The sequence below is a fragment of the Podarcis bocagei genome (genome assembly GCF_964188305.1).
Source record: "Podarcis bocagei genome assembly, chromosome: 13".
NCBI lineage: Eukaryota > Metazoa > Chordata > Lepidosauria > Squamata > Lacertidae > Podarcis > Podarcis bocagei.
The window spans coordinates 41,142,175-41,164,196 of NC_138138.1; the positions used below are offsets into that span (position 1 = coordinate 41,142,175).

General features: G+C 44.7%; 1 protein-coding gene across 6 annotated transcripts in view; it reads left to right on the forward strand.

The window, feature by feature from the left end:
• The first annotated feature begins 1,681 nt into the window (after positions 1-1,681).
• LOC308570835 (integrin alpha-D-like) overlaps positions 1,682-22,022 on the forward strand; it is a 37,238-nt gene continuing 16,897 nt past the window's right edge. For 2 of the 6 annotated variants that reach the window (XM_081165818.1, XM_081165819.1), the window contains exons 1-15: positions 1,682-2,066; positions 2,827-3,480; positions 6,772-6,877; positions 8,278-8,381; positions 9,297-9,361; positions 9,533-9,647; positions 10,560-10,690; positions 13,715-13,848; positions 15,564-15,714; positions 16,471-16,621; positions 18,421-18,494; positions 19,361-19,493; positions 20,178-20,326; positions 20,617-20,751; positions 20,851-21,057. In XM_081165818.1, coding sequence (XP_081021944.1) covers positions 3,372-3,480; positions 6,772-6,877; positions 8,278-8,381; positions 9,297-9,361; positions 9,533-9,647; positions 10,560-10,690; positions 13,715-13,848; positions 15,564-15,714; positions 16,471-16,621; positions 18,421-18,494; positions 19,361-19,493; positions 20,178-20,326; positions 20,617-20,751; positions 20,851-21,057 — 1,764 coding nt within the window. In that variant the 5' untranslated portion in view covers positions 1,682-2,066; positions 2,827-3,371. Of the gene's footprint in view, positions 2,067-2,826; positions 3,481-5,252; positions 5,416-6,771; positions 6,878-8,277; positions 8,386-8,715; positions 8,990-9,296; positions 9,362-9,532; positions 9,648-10,559; positions 10,691-13,714; positions 13,849-15,563; positions 15,715-16,470; positions 16,622-18,420; positions 18,495-19,360; positions 19,494-20,177; positions 20,327-20,616; positions 20,752-20,850; positions 21,058-22,022 lie in introns of those variants that run through there. The other 4 variants (XM_081165820.1, XM_081165822.1, XM_081165821.1 and 1 more) reach the window with 4 other exon arrangements.

Genomic DNA, 22,022 nt, shown 5'->3' on the forward strand with positions numbered 1-22,022 from the left:
AGTGCATATGGGGCCTGTGTTTATGTTTATGTGTGCATGTGTATGTATGCTGCAATGTCTACTCAGAGCTAAGTCTCACTGAGTTCAATGGGGCTTACTTCCAGATAAGAGAGGTTAGGATTGCTGCTTTAGGATTAGCTGCAATCATTTCCATATTATGCCTGTAAGGCTTTTATGTGTGTTTGTAGGATTTCAGTGTGTGTGTTTCTGGGGGCAGGGAATGGGTGTCTAGAGTCTCCGCTGATAGCCCCTCTCCATGTTCTTTGAAAAATTCAAAACCCATTTATTTATTTCATAAAAATTTACATACCACTTGATTGGGGAAAAAAAACAACCCCTCAAATCAGTTTATAAAAAGCTGAAATGATAAAATCAGCAAAATTTACAAAACTTTAAAACATACTGTTATGAGTTTGTGGGGGACCAGATCCCCTTAAATACTTGGGTCAAATAAAAGTTTGAATTAATTAATGTTTGGAAGGTTAAACTGAAATTTGACCTTAAGTAGCTGGCCTCAGCTTTCCCTGTCCAGGGAACCACCTGGGAGAGAGGAACCATCAAGGGGAACCAAGCTAATAATGGCCAAGTCATGAACCTAACAAAAGAGAGAAAGAGAAGCCACCAGCAAGTCTAAGACCATGTAGTTAACACCATATATTTGGCATTTCTTTCCATGTTGCTGTTATCCCTATATGTTGGTGTGTGCAGTAGGTGGATACAGTGGAACTGAAAATGAATAAAAATATTAATGGGGGAAAATGAATGTGGTTTTTAAATGTGGGCAGTTTAAGATAGATAGCAGACCTTTTAAAAATAAATTGCTTATCAACTGCCCACCTCCTATGCTTTTCAGCAGCAGTCTGTGACCCACAGAAATTTAGTAGGTGAACCTCTGCTGATACGGAGCTATCATGGTTATTTGCAACTCACACCGTCAGAAATGTTGTGTTGCCAAAACTTTAATTTTGCTTCCAGGAAATACTGGCGACAGTTCCACAGCCTTGATAAAAACCAGCAGGCTTCAACACTGGACAGCTTTATAGGAAACAATCAAAGGCATCATTCTCTGTGGACCATACTCTCAGAGAGGAAGGATTAAGTGTGATTTAAAACAATATAGCAGGTCTGGGGAACCTTTGCTGTTGCTGAACCACAATCACCATCAGCTCCAGCTTGCATGGCCAATAACCAGGGATGATGGGAGTTGCTGTTGAGCAACATCTGGAAGGCCATAGGTTTCCCTGACTTGCTACTTAGTGATGCAACTCAACAATGGTTTGTTTGATTGATGTGAACCATTATATGAAATGGCTGACCTGGGAAGAAATGTATGCAGGAAGTCACTTATATTGGTAGAAGCCAATGGAGAATAAAGCCAGGTTGCTGGGACAGCACTTTGCCCTTCACAGAGGTACAATTCCCAGAGTTCCCTGGGAAGAGGGATTGACTGTTAAACCATTCTGGGAATTGCAGCTGTACAAGAGCAACAGAGGTCTGTGAGGTTCTGGTATATAATATTGTGTGTAACAGTAGTGTAACTGAGGTAAATGTAAAGGGAAGCCTGTTGGAAGAATTAAGGTGAAGTAAGGTGGGGGGGGAGTGAGTTTGGAATGTTGGTGGTGCATGCTGATTGGATGGGAGTTTTGAAAAGGAATTTGAATGCTGGCAGTTGAGAGTCGGTTGAGAGTTCAGTTAAGAGCAGAATGAGGGTGGGAGGAGAGTTGGCAGTGGGTGTGAAGCAGGGCTGGTTAGTTAGTAGAGGAACCAGACATGGCCCACCCCTGAGGTGGGGTGAAGCAATGCCAGAGGCGGCAGGCAGGCTGTGTGGCATGGCGGCAGGGCAGGGCGGCACTTCCCATTTCGCCTCAAGTGGCAAAATTGGACGCGCCGGCCCTGACAGGAACAGTAATATAGAAGCCAGTGCTGCATACGAAACAAAGCAACGAAAAAGAGAAAGAGGAATTGAAACCATATGCTTATGTACACCAAGTGATTATATAAGCATTGTTTATCATTTATGTTTAAGAAATTAATTGCATGGCACTGCCTACTTCTCATTTGGCTAGGCAAGCAAGCAATTCCTTTATTCGACCGATAGTCAGAAATAAAACATTACACAATAATTATAAACTATAACATCATAGGGGTACATAAATAAGGTAGGGCCACAGTACTAGACCTCTCACAGATAACCCACATCAAGGCATTCAGTTATATGTTTCCGACACTTGAGTGCCAGGAAAAGAAATTTAGCCACTGACTAAGTTGTTTTCCCAGAAGACTTATTAAGCAGATATGCTGTCTGCTTCCCTCTTTGTCGGGAACTGAGCTGAGGTAAGTATGGAGTTATAAGATACTGTCTTAAATCGTTGTAGAAGGGACAGCTCAGTAAAATGTGCTCTGTGGATTCTACCTCACCCAATGCACAGTGGCATAATCTCTGGTCATATGGGACTCCTCCATATCTTCCCTTCAGGACCGCCGAGTCAAGAACATTCAGCCTAGCCGCAGTAAATAATCTGCGGTATTCCACGTAGTGGATATCCGCCAGGTAGCGAGCTGGAGCAGCCCAATACAACTGCTCCCCCAGAAACAACCCAGGTTTCACACGGGCTATGTCCTCCTGTCTGGCAATATCCCTTAATCTTTGAGCGATCACCGCCTTTGCATGGCTATACGTCATGGACTCTATATAAAGGGAGGACAATCCGCACTTCTGCACTTCCTCCACTATCTCCCCTTCCCATGGAGATTTAAAGTTATCCCTCAGAATCAAGGGGGCCAAACACACCGGTCTGAAACAGCTTGAGCCATACATTTGGCTAGGCTAGAGGTGGAGTATTCAGATATATGTTATCCGTGGTGGCAGCAGGAATAAAGGGGGATTCGTGAACTGCCCATCCAAAAGCCAGCTCATAGGTGTACATCTTATTAAGAGAGGGAAGGTGGTGCAGAGGGTTGCAGGGACTGCCAGAGCATCTCAGTGCACAGATGGGGGCTGGTGGCACAACAGGGTCTTCTAGCTACTCTTAGCAACTTTAACAAACGACAGTTCCCCAGATTCTTTGGAGGAAGCTGTTAATGTAGAATGCTGCTTTACTACTTTAAATGTGTGAGACAAATGTGGCCTAAGGACAGGTCAATGTGTCAATGTTCCTTTCTGGGTAGGGGGTCATGGGCTGAGGAGTTCCAGCCCCAGTGGTGTGTGGGTGTGGGTGTGGGTGTGAAAAAGATAATGAGTATACAAAATAATATCCTGGAAGTCCAATTTCAGTCTAGGAAGTAAGACTGGACCAACTGGGAGTCAGGCTCCAGGAGTGCAAAGTCAATAAGCAGAGAGGTCCAATGGAACAAGGTCAGGCTGAGCTCCAATGAGACTATTCAGTGAGTCAGAGTTCACAGAAAATTCAGGGAAAGAATACATCAAATTTAGAGAAGGCAAAAGAAGCAAAGAAGGTAACATCCTGGACAGCTCAGAATGTAAGTGAAGCCTATGTTTAAAAGAACCCAGCCAGTTTCAGGAGCTATTGACTCCAGTGGCATTGGGGTGAAAGGGGTGCCAATTGGAGGGCCCAATTAAGCCCCCCCCAGTCAATCACATGATGCAGTGCATGTGACCATTTGAATGACAATGCTCACCAACTCTTGGGGGGGCAGCCCTCTCAAGTATTTTATTGCGGGGGGAAGGGACCTTGTCTTCTAGAATTTGGCTCCCATGGCTGGGGCGGGGGTTCTGTACTTTTACTGAGGGCTTTGAGTCAGTGAGACCTTAGCCACACCCACACCTTAAAACCTATTCAGTGCACAATTAAAGCAAATAGCTTTCCCCAGAGGCTCTTGGGAACTGTAGTTTACTCACCACAGAACTACAACTCCCACCACCTTTCACAAACAACAGTTCTCAGGGTTCTTTAGCAAAAAAAGCCATGTGCTTTAAAAGTATGGCGTGGATGTGGCCCCCTGAGCTGAAGATGCACTGACAACACAGATTCTACTAGTGTTGGAGATTCGAAGAAGGTTTTTGAAGGCAACTCCTCTTCCCAGTCACCTCTTGCACATGCACATGCCTCCAACTCTTGACCTTTCTCTTACACAGCCACTTGTCCAGATGCTGGCTGCTTGCAGAGGCACACACCTCCAACTTCTCCTCTTGACCTTTTTCTTCATATGGAGTGAAGAAATCTATCAGCAGCAACTCTCACCTCTCACCTCAAGCCTGTAGTTCAGCCTTCTCTGAGGCACTTTTTCCCTCCTCAAGCTCTCCCATGTCTCCCCCGCTGGCTGGCTTCTGAACAGTCAAAGGCTCTTTCTACTGCACTGCTGACTGCAATTCTTTACAAGTTCTCCAGCTGCCCATCTGCTCATGCAGTGTTCCCTGGAAAGAGGGGTTGATTGTTAAACCTCTCTTTGGGGGGGGGGGGGGAAACAAGGGTCTCCTAACAATTCTCAGCACCCTTAAAAAGCTACTGTTCCCAGGATTCCTTGGGGAAAGATATAAAGTGTTTAAAGTGGTATGCTATCTAGGGCTTGCTGATCAGAAGGTTGGTGGTTTGAATCCCCACGACGGGGTGAGCTCCCATTGCTCGGTCCCTGCACCTGCCAACCTAGCAGTTTGAAAGTACGCAGTGCAAGTAGATAAATAGGTACCGCTCCAGCGGGAAGGTAAACGGTGTTTCCGTGCGCTGCTCTGGTTCGCCAGAAGTGGCTTAGTCATGCTAGTTATATGACCCGGAAGCTGTACACCGGCACCCTCAGCCAGAAAAGCGAGATGAGCTCCACAACCCCAGAGTCATCCACGACTGGACCTAACGGTCAGGGTTCGCTTTGCCTTTACCTTACTGCTTTAAATGTACAGTGCAAATGGGGCTTAGTATGTTTAAACTGAGATGGATGTCATTATATTTTTAATGTGAGCTTTTGATGTTTTCTTTTTCTTTCAATTTTGTTGTTAAACTTCATGTATAAAACAAAACAACTAGTTGCATGTGTGAGAGAGAATTCAACAAGCAGGTCCAATTTTTCTCATCCCAGCATAAGCTGCCGGTGGTTTTAAAAAGCCTCCTTTTATTAACACGGCAGTTCAGGGCCCTCTCTTCTTTGGCCTCTGATCTTGCTGGCTTTCCATTTCGCTCATTTTCCCACCCCCTTCCAGTAGCCACACTTTCTGACTCACACAATCTGTTCTAGTCCGCCCCCCTCCCCTTGAGGGCTGGGCTTTCTTCTCAGACTCTGTATCAGATAAAGTTACACTTCTGTACATTATGTATTCAGCTGTTTAGCTGCCAGTTACCTTCAAAGCAGCTCCATCGCCTGCTGGGCTCCCTGCTTTTCTACTCTTCTCCACTGGTCATTTCATCCCAGTCTAACTAATACTAGGCATGGATCTCCCAGCACTTCTTTTTTACCTGGGCACAGGTAAGTGATAACAGCAAGGGAGTCTGAGGGTGTGAACTGGGTTGGGTGGGTGCTCATCCAAATCTTTTAAAAAGCAACCTGCTTGGTCCAAAATGAGATCAGAAAAAAACAAAGTGTATCTATTTCTTGTGAAACCTAGTTGCAAAACAATAACCCTGTATGGTAGTCAAAGTTATTGTCTCTTTGCATTCTACGGAAGCAGCATTAAAAAAAAGAAGCAGCTTCCTGCTACTTCTTTTCACCTGCTTGAAACGGCTTCATTGTTTGAAATAAATTTGCTCTAGCCTCACTTGCTCCACAAACACACAATTCATGCAGTGACCGTGCTGCAGAGTAGGGGCAACTCTGACCTTAACTCTGTCCTTTGTGTGTTCTCTCCATCCAAGAGAGAAGCTATGTACAATCAAATGAATAGAATGTGAGAAAAACTGGGCAATTTTGATGAGAACTGGAAAGTTTTTTTAAAAAAAAATCAAAAAACAAAAATTGGCCTTGTTTGTAGCAACCTTTTGAGATTCCTGTAGGAATGTAAATTTGAATTACTGTAAATAATTTCCTTCAGCATGCATTCCCCAGACCAATTGCTTTCAGCTCCATGAGGACGTGCCTTTGACTTTAGTATTTCATTACATGCTCCAGGGATAACCAATGTGGTGCCCTCCATATGTTGTTGGGCTCCAGCTCCCATCAGTCCCAGGTAGCATCATCCCATGGATGATGGGAGTTGTTGTCCAGCAAAATCTGGAGGGCCAACCATGCTGTTAACTGCCCTGCCTTAACACATTGTCTTCAGCCTAGATTGAAGTCTGGATCTGAGCCTTGACTCAGTTCCAATGCTGAACAACAATAGTAATTGTTCTGGGTTAATTAACCTGGAGGGGTTGATTCAGATGCCTCAGACTTTTCCATAAGGACTTTGTTATTCGTCTCATGACTGTTGCACCACAGCATACTATAACCAACTATTGGTATTCCTTGGATACAGATTTGAGGCTTGGCTGGAAAAACTTTGGGACTTGATTTTCATGGGCAAATTGACCAATGTTCGTTTGTTACAGATGCCTTTTATCCAACTTGATTTATCTTTATTTCTTACGTATCTCAAAATGAGCATGAATAGAGGCCTCCAGCATCTCATGGAGATCTATAGAAATAAACCTTCAACTAGTATGTGTAATGATGACCTATCTAAACACCTTACAGCAGTAACTTTGATGTACCCTCTTGTGGGGTATGGGTCCTCACTTTTCTTGTTGTATCTGGAAAAGACAAAATATTTTTTTAAAAAAATCAATCTGGAATGGGTTGTGTGTGTGTGTGTAAGTGGTGTACTGAGAGTCCCTTTAACTCTTGCAGTGCTGGTGTCGTGGTGTTGCGGATTTAGCGTGGATGTGGCTACACCAACCATCTTTCAGATAAGAACTCAGAGCTTTGGGAGCAGCGTGGCACAGACCAGGAATGAGTAAGAGGAAGCTGATTTGGTGTCAGGGACAGGGTTACTGGGAACATAGGAGGAGGGCTCGGAAGGAAGATGAAAAAATGGCAAATGGCACTGGGGAACAAAAACAGCAAGGCCCTTAATTGGCAACACTTTTTGTATGCATTGTGACATTTTCAGTGGCCTGACCTGACCCCTAACTTCCTAGGCTTTCCTTCCCTACTTGCAACCTATATTTCTTCAGCTCCACCACCCACAGTTGCTTCACATTTTTCCTTTTCTCCTGAATGACTGTTAAGATTCTTTTGTGCTATTCTGTCTATAGGGATGGATGAATCTGTTCATTTCAATTTCTGTTTCTCATTTCTCCAATCTTAAATTCTGTAGCAGTCTACATCTCTCTCTCTCTCTCTCTCTCTCTCTCTCTCTCTCTCTCTCTCTCTCTCTCTTCAACACTATGGTGCAAAGTTCTAATAATCACATTTTCCCATGCAGCTTTGACTAATACTAGGAAACATGTAGTGCATTTGAACTGCATTTTCATGAATGTGTGGCTTTTTATGCACACTTCCCCCTTTTATATGCATTATTATGCATGTTGGGATAGATTCAACTAAATAGTTGCACTGGTGGGAGTCAGTGCAACAAGTCCTGATAGTGTGATGGTTCTTTCCCCTCTCTTCCTCCATACCCCCCCCCCCACTGGCTCAGAGATGGGTTTGGAAAACCCCCAGAACAGTGTGTGGAGTGAGGAGGGGGGAGATTGTTCCATCAGGCAATCAAAAATGCTCGCACTGATGGAGTTATTTCCTTAGTGCTACTTTGAATTCTACCCATTACTTTAATGGAGGACTTCATTGTGAAATTTTGAGACATGTGAATTGTGAAGGATAGCTGTATTTCAGTCCATGTATTGGTTCAAGAAATGTGAATTAGGTCATTTCTTATTAAAATGCAAATTGAATGTAATTTCGCTCGCACCCCTACCTGTATGCATGGAATCCCCCCCCCCCGCCCATACTTCCCTCTCCCTCCCAAGCCCACCTTGTCTGAGCAGCTTTTGGCCTGATGCCTTAGTGTTGTTTCTCAGCTGAAGCAAAGTAACTGGTTTGGCTCAAGTTCATTCTTTGTTTTCTTAGCTGGCCACTCCCTTCTCTCCCTTCTCTCTTTGTTGTCTCGTGAGCTCCTTTGGGCAGAGCACTGTCTTTTCTTTCTTTGCTTAGGGCAGGACTGGGGAGCCCGTGGCCTTCCAGATGCTGCTGAACTACAACTCTCAACAAGCTCCAGCAAACATGACCAATGATCAGTGGTGATGGGAATTGTGGAAACATCTGAAGGGCCAAAGGTTCCCCACACCTGGCTCAGGTTACATCATAGTCACTGTGTAGATACTAATCACCTGCCTCTTGCCCCCCTCACCTCAGGGTGCTTGTCGGTGCCCCACTTCAGCATGGACGAGTGAACGAAATTGGTAAACTTTACCGGTGCACCTATAGTTCAAGTGCCTGTACGGAGATTAACATCCAACGTAGGTAACTTCTAAGTTTCAAATGAAGCTGGTCCTATCTGGGAAAAGCCAAATGGTGGTTCAGGTTCTCTCAGAGAGAGGGGAGAGGGAGGTATGGGGTCAGGGTAGCCTGGGCTTGTGGTCGCTGTTGCAGGAGTGAGTAAGGTTTTTTTTTACAGAATTTGGGACTGGATTGTGTAAGAGAGGTAGGCAGTGGCGTAGCGTGGGTTGTCAGCACCCAGGGCAAGGCAAGTAATTTGCGCCCCCCAACCCGTGGATTTGCGCCCCCTAACCCCCAGATGTTGCGGCCGGTGCGGCCGGCCCCCCATGCACCCCCCATGCTACGCCACTGGAGGTAGGATGTCTGAGTTTCAGTTCAAGAGAAGTGAGATCTTGTGGGAAGAGACAACGAGGAGGAAGTGAGACTATTTTCCAAAATGTAAGGCTATAGTAGCCTGAGGTCAGAGCGAGACTCTCAGACATTTTCCTACAGATCTGAGATTGCTATAAAGCTGCCTTTGCCAACCTGATGACCACCAGATGCTGTTGGACTCCAGTGCCCATCAGTCCCAATCAGAATGGTCAGTGGCCAGGGATGACAGGACTTGCTGCCCAACAGCATCCGGAAGGTACCAGGTTGTCTCCCCCTGTTTATCTCTGTTTCCATTTCCCCATGCCCTCTGTTGTTTCCTTGCACCTGTTTTTAGACCGTAAGCCCCTTAGGGCAAAGACCTATCAATCTACCTCAGTACTGTCTGGTAGCTGCTGTACAGGGTTTCAGAGAAGGTTCTTTGCTAGCCCTACCTGGAGATGCTGGGGATTGAACCTGATACCTTCTGAGTGCAAAGCAAATGCTCTGCCACTGAGTTAATATAGTTGTTCTTCTCCCTTCTAAACGATTAATAATCTCAGCATGATTACTATTATTTCTTTCAGGGCCTATAGATGCTGTCAATATGTCCCTTGGTCTGTCCTTGGTTGCCAGGGATTCTCAAATCTTGGTAAATTCTTCTCTCTCTCTCTCTCTTTTTGGCACTCTGGTGGGAAATCAGCATTGTTGGAGGGAAAGAATTGAGTTTGAATGGGCCCAGATTAAAATCCTCTCCTAGTCAAATAGCATACTCAGCAAATTTGAACACATCATGAAAACTCTCTCTTTGTTCACTTGGAAGGTGTGCGGCCCCACAGTACACAGGGCCTGTGGAACAAACATGTATCTGAACGGCTACTGTTTCCTTCTGGATCAAAAGCTCCAAAAGTTCCAGCAATTTCCAGAGATCTTACCAGGTGAGACCTTGGGATGAGTGAATCTGTCAATTGCTCTTGGACTCTCAATTTGCAAATTTCAGGTTGAGTTCTTATTTCCATAGTGCACACTGTATGTGTGTGTGTGTGTGTGTGTGTGTGTGTGTGTGTTTGCGTGTTTCAACGTCCTTATGAAAAAATTTCAGCATTTTAGCGTAGATTTCTCCTAATATACAGTGGTACCTCGGGTTAAGTACTTAATTTATTCTGGAGGTCCATACTTAATCTGAAACTGTTCTTAACCTGAAGCACCACTTTAGCTAATGGGGCCTCCTGCTGTCGCCACACCGCCGGAGCCTGATTTCTGTTCTTATCCTGAAGCAAAGTTCTTAACCTGAAGCACTATTTCTAGGTTAGCGGAGTGTGTAACCTGAAGCGTGTGTAACCTGAAGCGTATGTAACCTGAAGTACCACTGTACACATTTTTGCAAGCAATTTTACCTATTTAATGCATTTTACATGTTATTTTCATTCATATATGTATTTTTATGCACACTTTCCCCTAATATACACATTTATGTACACAATGCTTGGTTGGAGAACTGCACTGCAAAATTTGGAGAAGTGCAAGTTTAGAAGGATTGCATGTTTTGGTTTGCAATTGTTTCAGGAAGTGAAAATTAAGTTGGTTTGCTTAATAGTGCATAGGATTGAAGTTGTGCTGATCCTAATGAATTGGGTATTAAGCTATGTATTGTTGAACTTTGGTGTGCGCATGTGTGTGTGTAAGAATGGATCAACTCAGCTGCCTGCATTTTTGGACTCTCCTTTGGGGAGTTCATAAACTCTCTTTGGTGGTGTGGCTGCGGGGGGCTGTCATGATGAGCTTTCAGAATTTACCACCACACCACTGGATATAAGGTAGATTGAAATGTTCCTTTATGTATCCCCCAGAATGCACTACCCACCCAACAGACATTGTGTTCTTGATTGATGGCTCAGGCAGCGTCAGTAACCAGGACTTCGAAAGAATGAAGTGGTTTGTCTCTGAGGTCATCAAGAGGTTGTCTGGCAGGAACACGCGGGTAATGGACACGAGGGGGGTGCTGGAGGGCACCATCATGCAATCTTATTGTGTTTTGGGAGGTCAGTCCTTTCCTGGGGGGAGGAAGACCAGCACTGGCCCCATGTAGGCACCTTCTGTTAGCTGTGGGTATTGGCAACACTTCAGTTCCTTATATAAAACCTACATTCCTGGCTCCACCAACTAGTAGGAGGGCTTTTGCAAGTGTACTAAATGCATTATTTTAAGCATGAGAGTTTTTTTGTGAGTGCAAAGCACTCACCCACAGATAACGCTGCTTGCTGCGTTAGATTTGCATAAATCTTCATTTCATTCTTGCCTCCTTCCAAAGGTTTTTCCATTGCACCATTGGCTGGCTGTAGTTACATCCACCAGTCAGTCCCAGTGCAGAGGCACAGCAAATATCTCTCCTTGGAGAAGGCTATCTCTTGCATATCTGCATGAGTTGCTAGTTTGAGTTTGTGGTTTTTAGGTGGGTTGAGGAGTTGTTAGCCAGAACAGTGACATGTAGAAACATATTGGCGGTGGGCTCTTTTGGGAGCAGACAGTTTGTTTCCTTACTCTAAATGTAATCCTTTTGGGGTGTTAGAGTGAAACTGTGTTTCCAATTTTATACAGAAAACAAACTAGGTTTGGGACGTGCCTGCTGTGTGCAGACACATAACTTAAAAAGTGGTTTAGAGAATTCAGAATGTGCTTTGAACTCTGGGTGAGATTCAGTTAATCATGCTCAGAGTAGACTCATTAAAATCAAAGGATCTAAGTAGCATGCATGGCATTGCATTGCATTCTCTTTTTAATGTTCGTGTGGCTGTCATATGTTATCAGTGAACTGAAAGCTAGAGCTGCATGCCAGATGATCTGTCACTGCCTCATCTTTACCCCCACAATTCTCATGTTTGGGTTTCTTCCATCTTGATAGATTGAATGGGACCAGCATACAGAATTACTGGCTTCCTGATGTGACATTGAAATGTGTCTGCAGTGGCAAAACATCCCAGAGTTTCCTTGGCAAAGTTCATGTACATTCAAGTTAGGGTTCTTCCAGATAGGGACATAATATAGCAAACAGATTGTTAATATATTGCAGATGGATTGATAGCAACAAGTTTGTTTTTAATTTAATTTATTTTCTATGGAAAGAGTAAATCCTGATTAAATGGCGGTGGGGATATGGACTTCATGTTGCACAGATATTATGAAAAACTTGCATGCATGAAGAACACCCTCTGTGATACAGCAGAAGCCACAGGTGGGATTTTTCCTAAGCCTAGCTCCCTCTGTATGTTATTGGACAAAACTGCAAGGAGCCTTTAAAGCCATAGTGAGGAAATCCATGATTGCAACTTTCATCATCCCATGCTAGCTAGGACTGATGGCCATGTGAGTCCAACAACACCTACTTTAAAATTAAACTCCCTCCCTGCAAACAGAAAGCCAGCATAGCATTCAAAGGGCTAGGCTAGAATCTTTCTTCCAGCTGTGCTCGTATTTTGTTTGCTGGGTGCTCTGTGTTTGTGTTCACAATCAAAAGTGGAATCCCCAAATTTGTAGCCTGAAAGTGGTACAATTCATTTTGCCACCTCATTCCACTTCCAAGTATAGAAGCAGCTCAACATTACCTTTTTCTCTGTGCAATGCAGCAGTGGAGGAAGCCGTTCGGGCGCCATTCGGGCGCCTGGGGCGGCGTGCCCAGGGGCAGGGTGAGCCGCCCATAGGGGCGGGGCGCACCGTGGGGCCTCCAGAGTCTGCCTGCCTCCTCCTACTCAGCTGCCCACAGCTGGGGGGGGAGGCAGTGGGTGGACTGTTTGGACAGTGCAGAGCCTGCATGCGCGCAAGCCACCACATCTCTCCCAGGAGAGATGCATGGCTCGGGTGCACTGCAGGCCCCGCAGTGAGTGCCACCCAGCATTTTGTCACCCCCCTCAATGGTGGCACCTAGGGCAGCCTGCACCCATCTCACCCCCCTTCCTCCACCCCTGGTGCAATGCCACCACAGAAAATCACTTTTTGGGTAGGCTACAATGTCAATTAGCAGGACACTCTGTTAACCAGCCCTCTGTCACTTGTGAATGCAAGAGGGAAAGGGGTGTTTTTGCTGTTGATGAAAGTAACTGCTTTCCCGCCCAGCTGTGAACCCTGTGCAGGAAACTGCACTAATACCACATGTTAATTGTAAAGTTTGACAATCCTGCAAGTGTTGCTTGTGGCGCATGCAAGGCCCTCTGTCAGTGGTGGGGCAGCAGGCTTTGCATGCAGAAATTTCCAGCTTCTATTCTCCGGTTAAAAGGACTGGTTATGAGATCATGTGACAGAGCGCTGCCCGAGGACCTGGAGGTGTGGGGACCTTTAGTCCTCCAGATGTTGATGAACTATAACTCCCACCATCCCCAGGCATTGGTTATGCTTGCTGGTGCTGTTCGGAGTTGTAGTTTAGCAACATCTGAGGTGCCAAAGGTTTCCCATACCTCCCCTGAAGAGTCAACCTCAGAGCTTATCCACACTTACCTTTGCTCTGTGCTTTCTAGGCACAGGTTCAAGCTTTCCAGATCTGTGTCCAAGCACTTTTTTGTGTGTCTCTGCACCTTCCCTGGGGAAACCCATGTTTTACTGCTGAATCAGAGCAAATGTTTAAAAGCCAAACACTTCCTTAGATTCAGTGGCAAACAGCGGGTTTTCTGGTGGGAAACTGGTGGGACAAAACAAACAAAACAAAAAACCCCACTCATACCTGTGCCTACAAATCACGGACCTGTGCCTAGAACCTGTGGCACAAATGGAAGTGTGGACAAGACCTTAACCTATCACACTCCGAGGGGCTTGGCCTGCTACTTCAGCCAGCTCCCAGGTTTCACTCACTAAGGGTCTCTTACAGTGCAATCTACTATGTTCTAATCAGAAGTAATTGTCTTGTTGAGTTCAGTGGGGCTTCTTCCCAGGTAAGAGGGTATAGGATTGCTTCTTGGACCTCTGGAGACCAGGTAGCCCTATTCATTAACTCCCTTTTTTGTCTTTCTCTTGTTAGTTTGCCCTGGCACAGTATTCCACTGGCTTCACAGAACACTTTGATTTCAATGCTCCAGATCCTTCTAATAATGTCTTGGGTATCACACAAAATCGCGGCATGACCTATACAGCCACTGCCATCAGAAAAGTTGTGTATGTTCAAGAACCTTATTTCTCTGCAGAAACAGCTTGCTCCATCTCTTCCCCTTTTAGGCACAAACTAGGCATGAGTAATGGTTCAGTTCTGTTATCACAATGAATTGCTGGTTAGAGACCTGTGAAGAGTTTTTAAGATGTTCCAACATCATTGTGGTCCAATATCAAACAAAAAAATAAATAAATTCAAAAGGTGTCCCAACAGTTCATTAATATTACATACAGGCTGGGAGAAGAACTAGAAGCTTGCTGTTTAGGGCTCATCCTCTTCACTCTCAGCTTCATCACTATCTCACACTCCCTCTCTATCTCTTTCCAAACTTTAGCTCTCAGCTCAGTTCAGTTAGCTTAGATCCACAGAAAAACTTTGCTTCCTAGACACAGCAAGCAAAACAAATTCATGCTCAATCGATGCAAGCAACAATGACTATGCCTGGCTTCCATGGTGAGAGACAGTATGCTTCTGAATGCCAGTTGCTGGGAATCACAAGTGGAGAGTGTACTGTTGCATTCAGGCCCTGCATGCAGACTTCCCATAGGCATCTGGCTGGCCACTGTGAGAACAGGATGCTGGACTAGATGGGCCACTGGCCTGATCCAGCAGGCTGTTCTTATGTTCTTAAGATTGTGCAGTTGGTTGCTAAGTCCTAGTAAACCGGCTGTACATCTCCCATTATCAATCAGCTTTTACCTGATCATCCCTGGGATGGTGGCTCAGGCCCCCAACCAATATTGGGAGGGGCTCTTTTGTAGTCCCTCTAGCAGCCACAATCCCATCTGGGCAGTCTTTCAGGGGCCACACGCTAGTGATGGACAGGTCCAGAGGCAAAAGTGCTTTTTGCTTGTCTGGGTAGAGGACAGAGAGGGGTGTGTGGGTGTGCATAGAACGTAGCCTACTGTAGTGTACTGTACTGTGATGTTTACATTATCACCCCCACTTTTGTTCCTGGCTCTATCCACCACTAGCATGTGGATGTTGGAAGGTTTCTCAGAAAACAATTTGGCCCTCAGTCTGCAAAAGGTTTCACACTTCTGATGTAATGAACGTGTGCTGAGCTCTCATAGGATATTCTTCTCACTATGTCGCTGCCCATGTCTAAACTCAACTCTGCCTTTTTAGAGAGGAGTAAGAATAGCACTAAAGGCATTTACACTTGTGGAAATTCTGCTATTTTTCCCTTCTGGGAAAGCTGCTTTTAGGAAAAGTCAGACTTTCTGTTGTCTACAGAAAACTGGAAGAATAGGCAATGTGTGGATGCACCACAAAAAGTGAGTGGATGAAGAATGGCAATTCCACACTATATGTCTGCGGGGGAAGCACTTTAAGTTAATGCCTGATCAGTGTGCACATGGGAGAGAAAACTGAGGAAACATTTGAACATCATCAATTAGGCTTTCACATTTGTATTAGGAAGCAATTTTTGATACAGTAAGACCCCCCCTTTAAGTTCAATGCATGAAGCCTGTTTTTAAAGAGGTTGCCCTCAGAGATGGGCACTCTGTGGTCCTCCATATGTTGCTGGACATTAGCCCCAGCCAACATGGCCAATGGTGATGAATGAGGAGAGCTATAGGCTAGCAACATCTGGAGGTAAACAGGTTCTCCTCCCCAGCGTTACATCTTTACTCTATCCACTCTTGTTTTCTCCTCTAGGCTGCTTTAGGGAAATGCAAACAATGAAGTCCTTATCCAGTTCTCTTCTCTTTCCAAGGAGGGAGATTTTTATCCCAAGGAAAGGCTCCAGAAATGGATCTACCAAGATTCTTGTTGTGATAACAGATGGTCAAAAGAATGATCAACTGCAGTATAGGAATGTGGTGCCAGAGGCTGAACGAGCAGGAATTATCCGTTATGCTATTGGGGTGAGGATTCTGCAAGGAGTCTTCTAGGTTTACTAAACAGTACTGTATGTGAATTTCCACAAAATCAGTTATTTAATTGCTTTTATTTGGATGTTTATAGCTTTTCTTGTTGGCAGCGCTAATTTCACATTTCCTGAGCATTTAGCTCATTATGCTTTATAGTTGTGGCTGTGCCCCTGCTCACATTGCTTACCAACCCCACCTACCCCCCTGTTGAAGTAGGAGTAGTGAAATTGCAGCTAAGAAGCTCAAATCATATTAATGACTGACTGGTATCATTCTTTGGAAATTAAGCCAATGTCCAGACTTTCACTGAAAATTCTGGGGGAGCTCTGGCCCCCTGCTCCTCCCTACTTGGCACCACCCACTTGTTCAGACTTCTAGGACTTCCTCGTGAAATTGGTCTAAGGGCAGATCCACACCATATGTTTACAGCACATTCAACGTCTATATAATGCTCATGACCTCTGCCAAAGAATCCTGGGAATTATGGTTATCTTCTCCCAGAGCTACAGCTTCCAGCACCCATAACAAGCTACATTTAGCAGAATTCATTGGTGGAAGCAATGGTGTTTGAATGTACTTTAAATGTATGTTGTAGATCTACCCTAAGTCTGAAGTACAGATATACCCTTAGAACATAAAATTCATAGAGATGGAGGGTGCTAGTTCAGTTACCTGCCCTCCTGCCAAGTGGATTGCTCACCTGCATAGGGACCAAATGCTCACATCTTTTCTCTCTTCTGTCTGATGAAGGTTGGCAATGCTTTCTCAACTCAACGTGCCAGGGAAGAGCTGAATGCCATCGCTTCTGAACCTGACAATGAGCATGTATTTGCAGTGCACAATTTTGATGCCCTGAAAGGCATCCAGGATCAGCTACAGGATAAGATCTTTGCCATAGAAGGTAATAACAGGAACCTTAGCACTCAGAGGAGGCACTGAAGTCCCTTTTGCCAGTCCTTGTCTGGAACTGTGTATCACTGAGAATGGTTTATTCCATGATCATATGACATTTCTAATTTGCAAAGGGGTTTGTGGTCTTTACTTTGTTTGGCCTTGCAATCACTCTATATGGCGAGTCAGTATTATTCCCATTTTACAGATGAAGATCTGTGACTGAGATAAATGAGCTATTTGCTATAAAGGTGTAACTTGAACATAGATCTCCTAGGGTTAAAAGCCTGCACTTGGAATACTACCTCTCAATATGTCATACAAAAGGAAAGTCCTCTAAGCTTCAGATGGGAAACCTGGGTTCTCCAGACGTTGTTGGACGCTTGGCCTTGCTGGCTGGGCTTATGGGAGTTAAGAACATAAGAAGAGCCCTGCTGGATCATACCATAGTCCCATATTCTGTTCTCATAGTGCCTAACCATTTGCCTAGAGCAGCGGTTCTCAACCTGTGGGTCCCCAGATGTTGTTGGACTACAACTCCCATCATCCCTGAGCTCTGGCCTTGCTAGCTAGGGGTGATGGGAGTTGTAGTTCAACAACATCTCGGGATCCACAGGTTGAGAAAGGCTGGCCTAGAGGAAGCCCACAAGCAGGACCTGGAATACAACAGCATATATGGAGGTCCACGTGTTCCTCATGCTTGCTATAGCGCCATCTGGTGTGTCTGCTGCTAAAACAGGGAACAGCTTTGGCCTCTAACTGTGTGGGATGCTATATATTGTTATAGGATTGGGGGATTAGTCTAAAAGTCATCCCTCCAAGACTGGTGTTTGTATATATTTTAATATAGGAAAAGTGACTTCCAACAAGGTCAAGCCAGTCTCTTTATTAACTTAATGATTCTAGCCAAGTTTCTTAGGTATCACTTTGCTTAACTAAGGAATCCAAGAGACTGGTTGATACAGAAACTACTAGCTGGAGATGCTTTCAGAAAGTGGGCTGAAGAGGGCAGTTCCCCTCACCCTGGCTGGAGGTGGTGCTGTCATTAGGTGTAGGAAAACAATAAACCTGGGGGGCAATCTCATATTCAAGTGGCTGAGAAAGAGCCACAGAGGCTTGAATTCTCTTTGTGTTGAATCCAAAGCCATGGCTTTGCCCCGCCCTGCCCAAAAATCTAATAGGGGAGCAAGATCCACTGGAGTGTTAATGCCATTAGCTCGTTTACCCTATACTTAGCCTGTAGTGTAAATAAAACCATGTCACCACTTCCACAGTGAAGACTGTGGTTTCTTTATGATATGTGGTTTATTTACACATATATGCAACCTGAGCCTACACTAGAGGGGCTTACAGCATTACTCTTGTCAGGCACAGATTTACAGAAGATCCCTGCATTGCAGGGGGTTGGACTAGATGACTCTCGTGGTCCCTTCCAACTTTACAATTCTATGATTCCAGTGAGTTTCATTCTAGGGAAACCAAACCTGAGTTGTGCATTGGCACCCCTGAAACCTCTCACAGTTTGGAGATTGTGGACTGTACTATACAGCTACAAATAAAATGTTTTAAATGTGTTGTAAAGTGCAATATACAAATGTGACACTAGATGGTGACAGTGAGCTATGCCAAATTCAATGTATTTTTCAAAAAATAATAATATAAAAATTAAGCATTTTCACAGCGTTTTTTTTTATATCTGTGTAGATTCCACCTGGGTGGAATTTGGCAATACAAATACAGGGGTTTCTTATAACCTCTCCTATGTGCTCTTCCCATTTGTCTGTGTCCTGTTCCCACGCTTCCTTGCAGGTACCCAATTCCAGAGCAGCAGTTCCTTCCAGATGGAAATGTCCCAGGAAGGATTCAGTGCCTTACTGACCCGGGTGAGTCTGGCCCCTAGAGTAGGGTATATGGAATCTTTGTTCTTCCAGATCTTGCTGAACTACAGATTCCATCTGCCCCAGTCAGCATGGCCAATGGCCAGGGATAGTGGCAGTTGTACTTCAGCAACCTCAGGAGGAAGAAAGTTGCCTGCAGGAAGAATCCAGGAGAGTCCGAAATGCCTGCAAGCAGAATGATTTTTGTTAATGAAGAATATATTCATAGATTAACTGCATGATCCCATTTCTATTACTGTATTCTGTTGTTCCATCAGCATGGACCTATTTTCCTCAGTGAAAGGAAATACAAAGTTGGAGATGGTATGCTTCTGGATACCAGTTGCTTGTATTCAGAGAGTGCTCTGGTGCTCAGGTCTTGCTTACATGCTTTCCATAGGCATGTGGCTGGCTACTGTGAGAACAGAATGCTGGATTAGATGGGCCAGCAGCGCTCATCTTATAGCCTGATGTTCTTGTCTTAAAGAATAATGGAGGGAGGACATGGCCGCAAGAGATATTTCTATACTCTTACTTGCAACCTTGAGAGTCAGAAACTTGCTTATAAAATTGAAAGTGAATATTCACAGGATGCTGAATTCAATCTCAGTTAGCAACAAGCTTAAAAATGATTGAAATTTGCGTTACTGCTTTAGGCTCACACAACCATGCTGGTGAGGCAAAGGGAGAAAAGATGGCAGGCTCAGCAGTGGTAGTGCTACTTACTGTAATGTTCAATTGCAGTTGTAGGGATTTTTTTTTTTTAATCTTTCAGTTTTTCATCTTTCCCTAATCCTCCTTTTTACTTTTTACCTCCTGTTGATGTTGATTTGTGGACAACTCTTCCTGCTGTGTTGCCTGCTGTGATTTAGGATGGTCCTGTCTTGGGAGCAGTAGGAGCATTTGACTGGTCTGGAGGCCTATTTCTGTATCAGAACAGTAACAGAGACTCAAGCTTTCTTAATGCCTCCAGCACCACTGAGGAGATGAAGAATGCTTATCTTGGTAAGTATTAAAACAAAACTCTCCAGCTAGTGGTGGTTGGTGCCCATGGGGGGGGGGACTGTTGGGGCAGAAGGCAGGGAGAGCAGCAGTAGGTGGGGCTAGACCCAATGACAGGCAGAGTCACCCCCTGACTGGTTGGAAATAAGAAAGCAGGCAGATTGGGGGCTGGCTGTGGTTAGACTGAGGTTGGTGGGGCAGTGCCCCATTCACCCTAATGGACCAGCTTCTGCTGCCTTCCCCCCACCCCAAGTTTACCATGTTTTACTGTGGTACATTTCCACCCCAGAGGCAGCTGCATCTTGGCAGATGCTACCCTTTCTCCATTCAGGAGCACAGATAGAAATTACCACCTAGATACTCTTAGCACCACACATTTCCCCCCGTCTCCACTCTTCAGATTCCTGCATCAAATAATTCATTATAAGAATTCTATGTAAACAACTGCACTAGCTGTATGCTATACTGAGAGACAGTGTGGTATAGTGGTTAAAGCATCATGCTAGGGCTGGGAAAATTGCGGCTGAGATCCCAGTCAGCCATGAAGTGACCTTGGGCCCCTTGCTATCTAGGTGGGGAAAAGTTGTTTTGATCTGCTACTGGGTAGTTGAGAGGGAGAGACCCTTGCAAAGCAGCCAGAGATGTTCCAGGAGATCCCAATCAACCTTTTGCACACCCCTGCTCTAGGCTATTCTTCCCAAGCTGTCCTGCTTAATGGGAGAAGTGGCCTTGTAGTGGGAGCCCCCCGCTATGACTACGTGGGCAAAGTGGTTCTCTTTGAGAAAGCGGCCAGGAGTGGGAAGTGGCAACTAACAGCTGAGGCTGTTGGAGAACAGGTATGAACTGAGCTGGGCTAGGGCAAAGGAGACTGGTGGTGGAATGGAGAGACTGTTGAGAAAGCTTCTGAACCTGGAATGTAGGTGAGGAAGCTATGGCGTCAACAATGAGATATGATGAAAATGGCTCCAAGATAGAAGCCAGAAGTGGAGAACTTTCTTTTGTTGCTGTTAAGGGCTGGATTACTCAGCTGAGGGCCATGTGCTGGCTGTGTAGTCATAAGCGGCAGACAGGTCTGGGAATGGAAAGTAGAAGCGAAACTCAAGGGGACATTTGTCTGATGCCACAGGTTGGATCCTATTTTGGAGCGGCGCTGTGCTCTGTGGACCTTGATCAAGACACTGATACGGACTTGGTGCTGGTTGGAGCCCCCATGTACTATGATGCTATTACAGGTGGAAGGGTTTATGTCTGTCATTTTAAGGTAAGGGAGAAGATGGGGAGAGTACATTAGATTGAGACCTTGAGGTGGGGTTGCTTGCTTGGAAATGTTTCAAGTGTTTTATTTGACTACTCTGTATAGCAAGGAAGACTTCACTGCACCATGACTTTGAAAGGAGAAGCAGGGCACATTTTCAGTCGCTTTGGTGCCAGCATGGCAGAAACAGGTGACATCACCGGGGATAGATGGATGGATGTGGCGATTGGGGCACCCATGGAGAATGAGAATGTAGGAGCCTTATATATATTTGGGGGGAAACGAACATCTATCAACCCCAAGTACCTCCAGGTGAGCTCAATACCAGTTCCAGCCTACAAAGGACCTCCCTTGCTTGTGCTGCCTCCCAAGAGGCCCTTGCTCAATGCAACTGCCTCCTTTTCCCTATTCTTTGTGCACTTAGAGGTACATCTAGAGTTGCTATACTGGTCCTTTTCTCTGAAATTTCTCTGAAATCGTTTTTATAGAGATTCCAGTCAGTGTTGTTTATTTGATGCAATCCAGTGTTTAACACTGGGTGGATTGGTTGGGGGGGGAATAAAATACTTTTGCAGCACGAACCTTTCCAGTGTTGGCAAAGTGCTATGGAGGCTTTTCATGGTTCCTCTGACTTTAATTTAAATTTTTCATCTTGGAGGGTCTGTTTATTTTATTTCTTCATGCTGATTGCAGTTAAAGGATAACCTCTTAAATTTGTCACTTGAATGGCTTCTCTTAGGGTGATTCCAGATGGTAACTGTTTTGCAGGTCAGCTTCAATCACATATTGACATTTGACATTATTACAAAGCAAGCCCACTTCTTGTGATGTCATGTAACCTACCCTCAAACAAATTGGGATAAATTCTCAATAAACATGTGATCTAAAAGCAACTTGGGTTGGTCCTAGGTCAGTTTCTGTTCCCATGGGAGGTAGGCTTTAATTTCTCTATGGGTTAGATCTAGGCTTATTCAGACTTAGAACTGATCCAATGAAGTTTTGTTAATTTCAGTACTTTTAGAATGACTGCATCTGGAGCAAGCCTATTATCTAACTCTCTATCTATATCTATCTATCATCTATCTATCATCTATCTATCTATCTATCTATCTATCTATCTATCTATCATTTATCTATCTATCTCTATCATTGCATTAATTAATTAATTTAACTGCTTTTTAATATTTTTTAGTTTTTATGTCTTTCTAATTATGTAATTGCATTTTATTATAAATTCTTACTGTGAAGCATCCTGGGTATGGAGGGTAATATGCAAA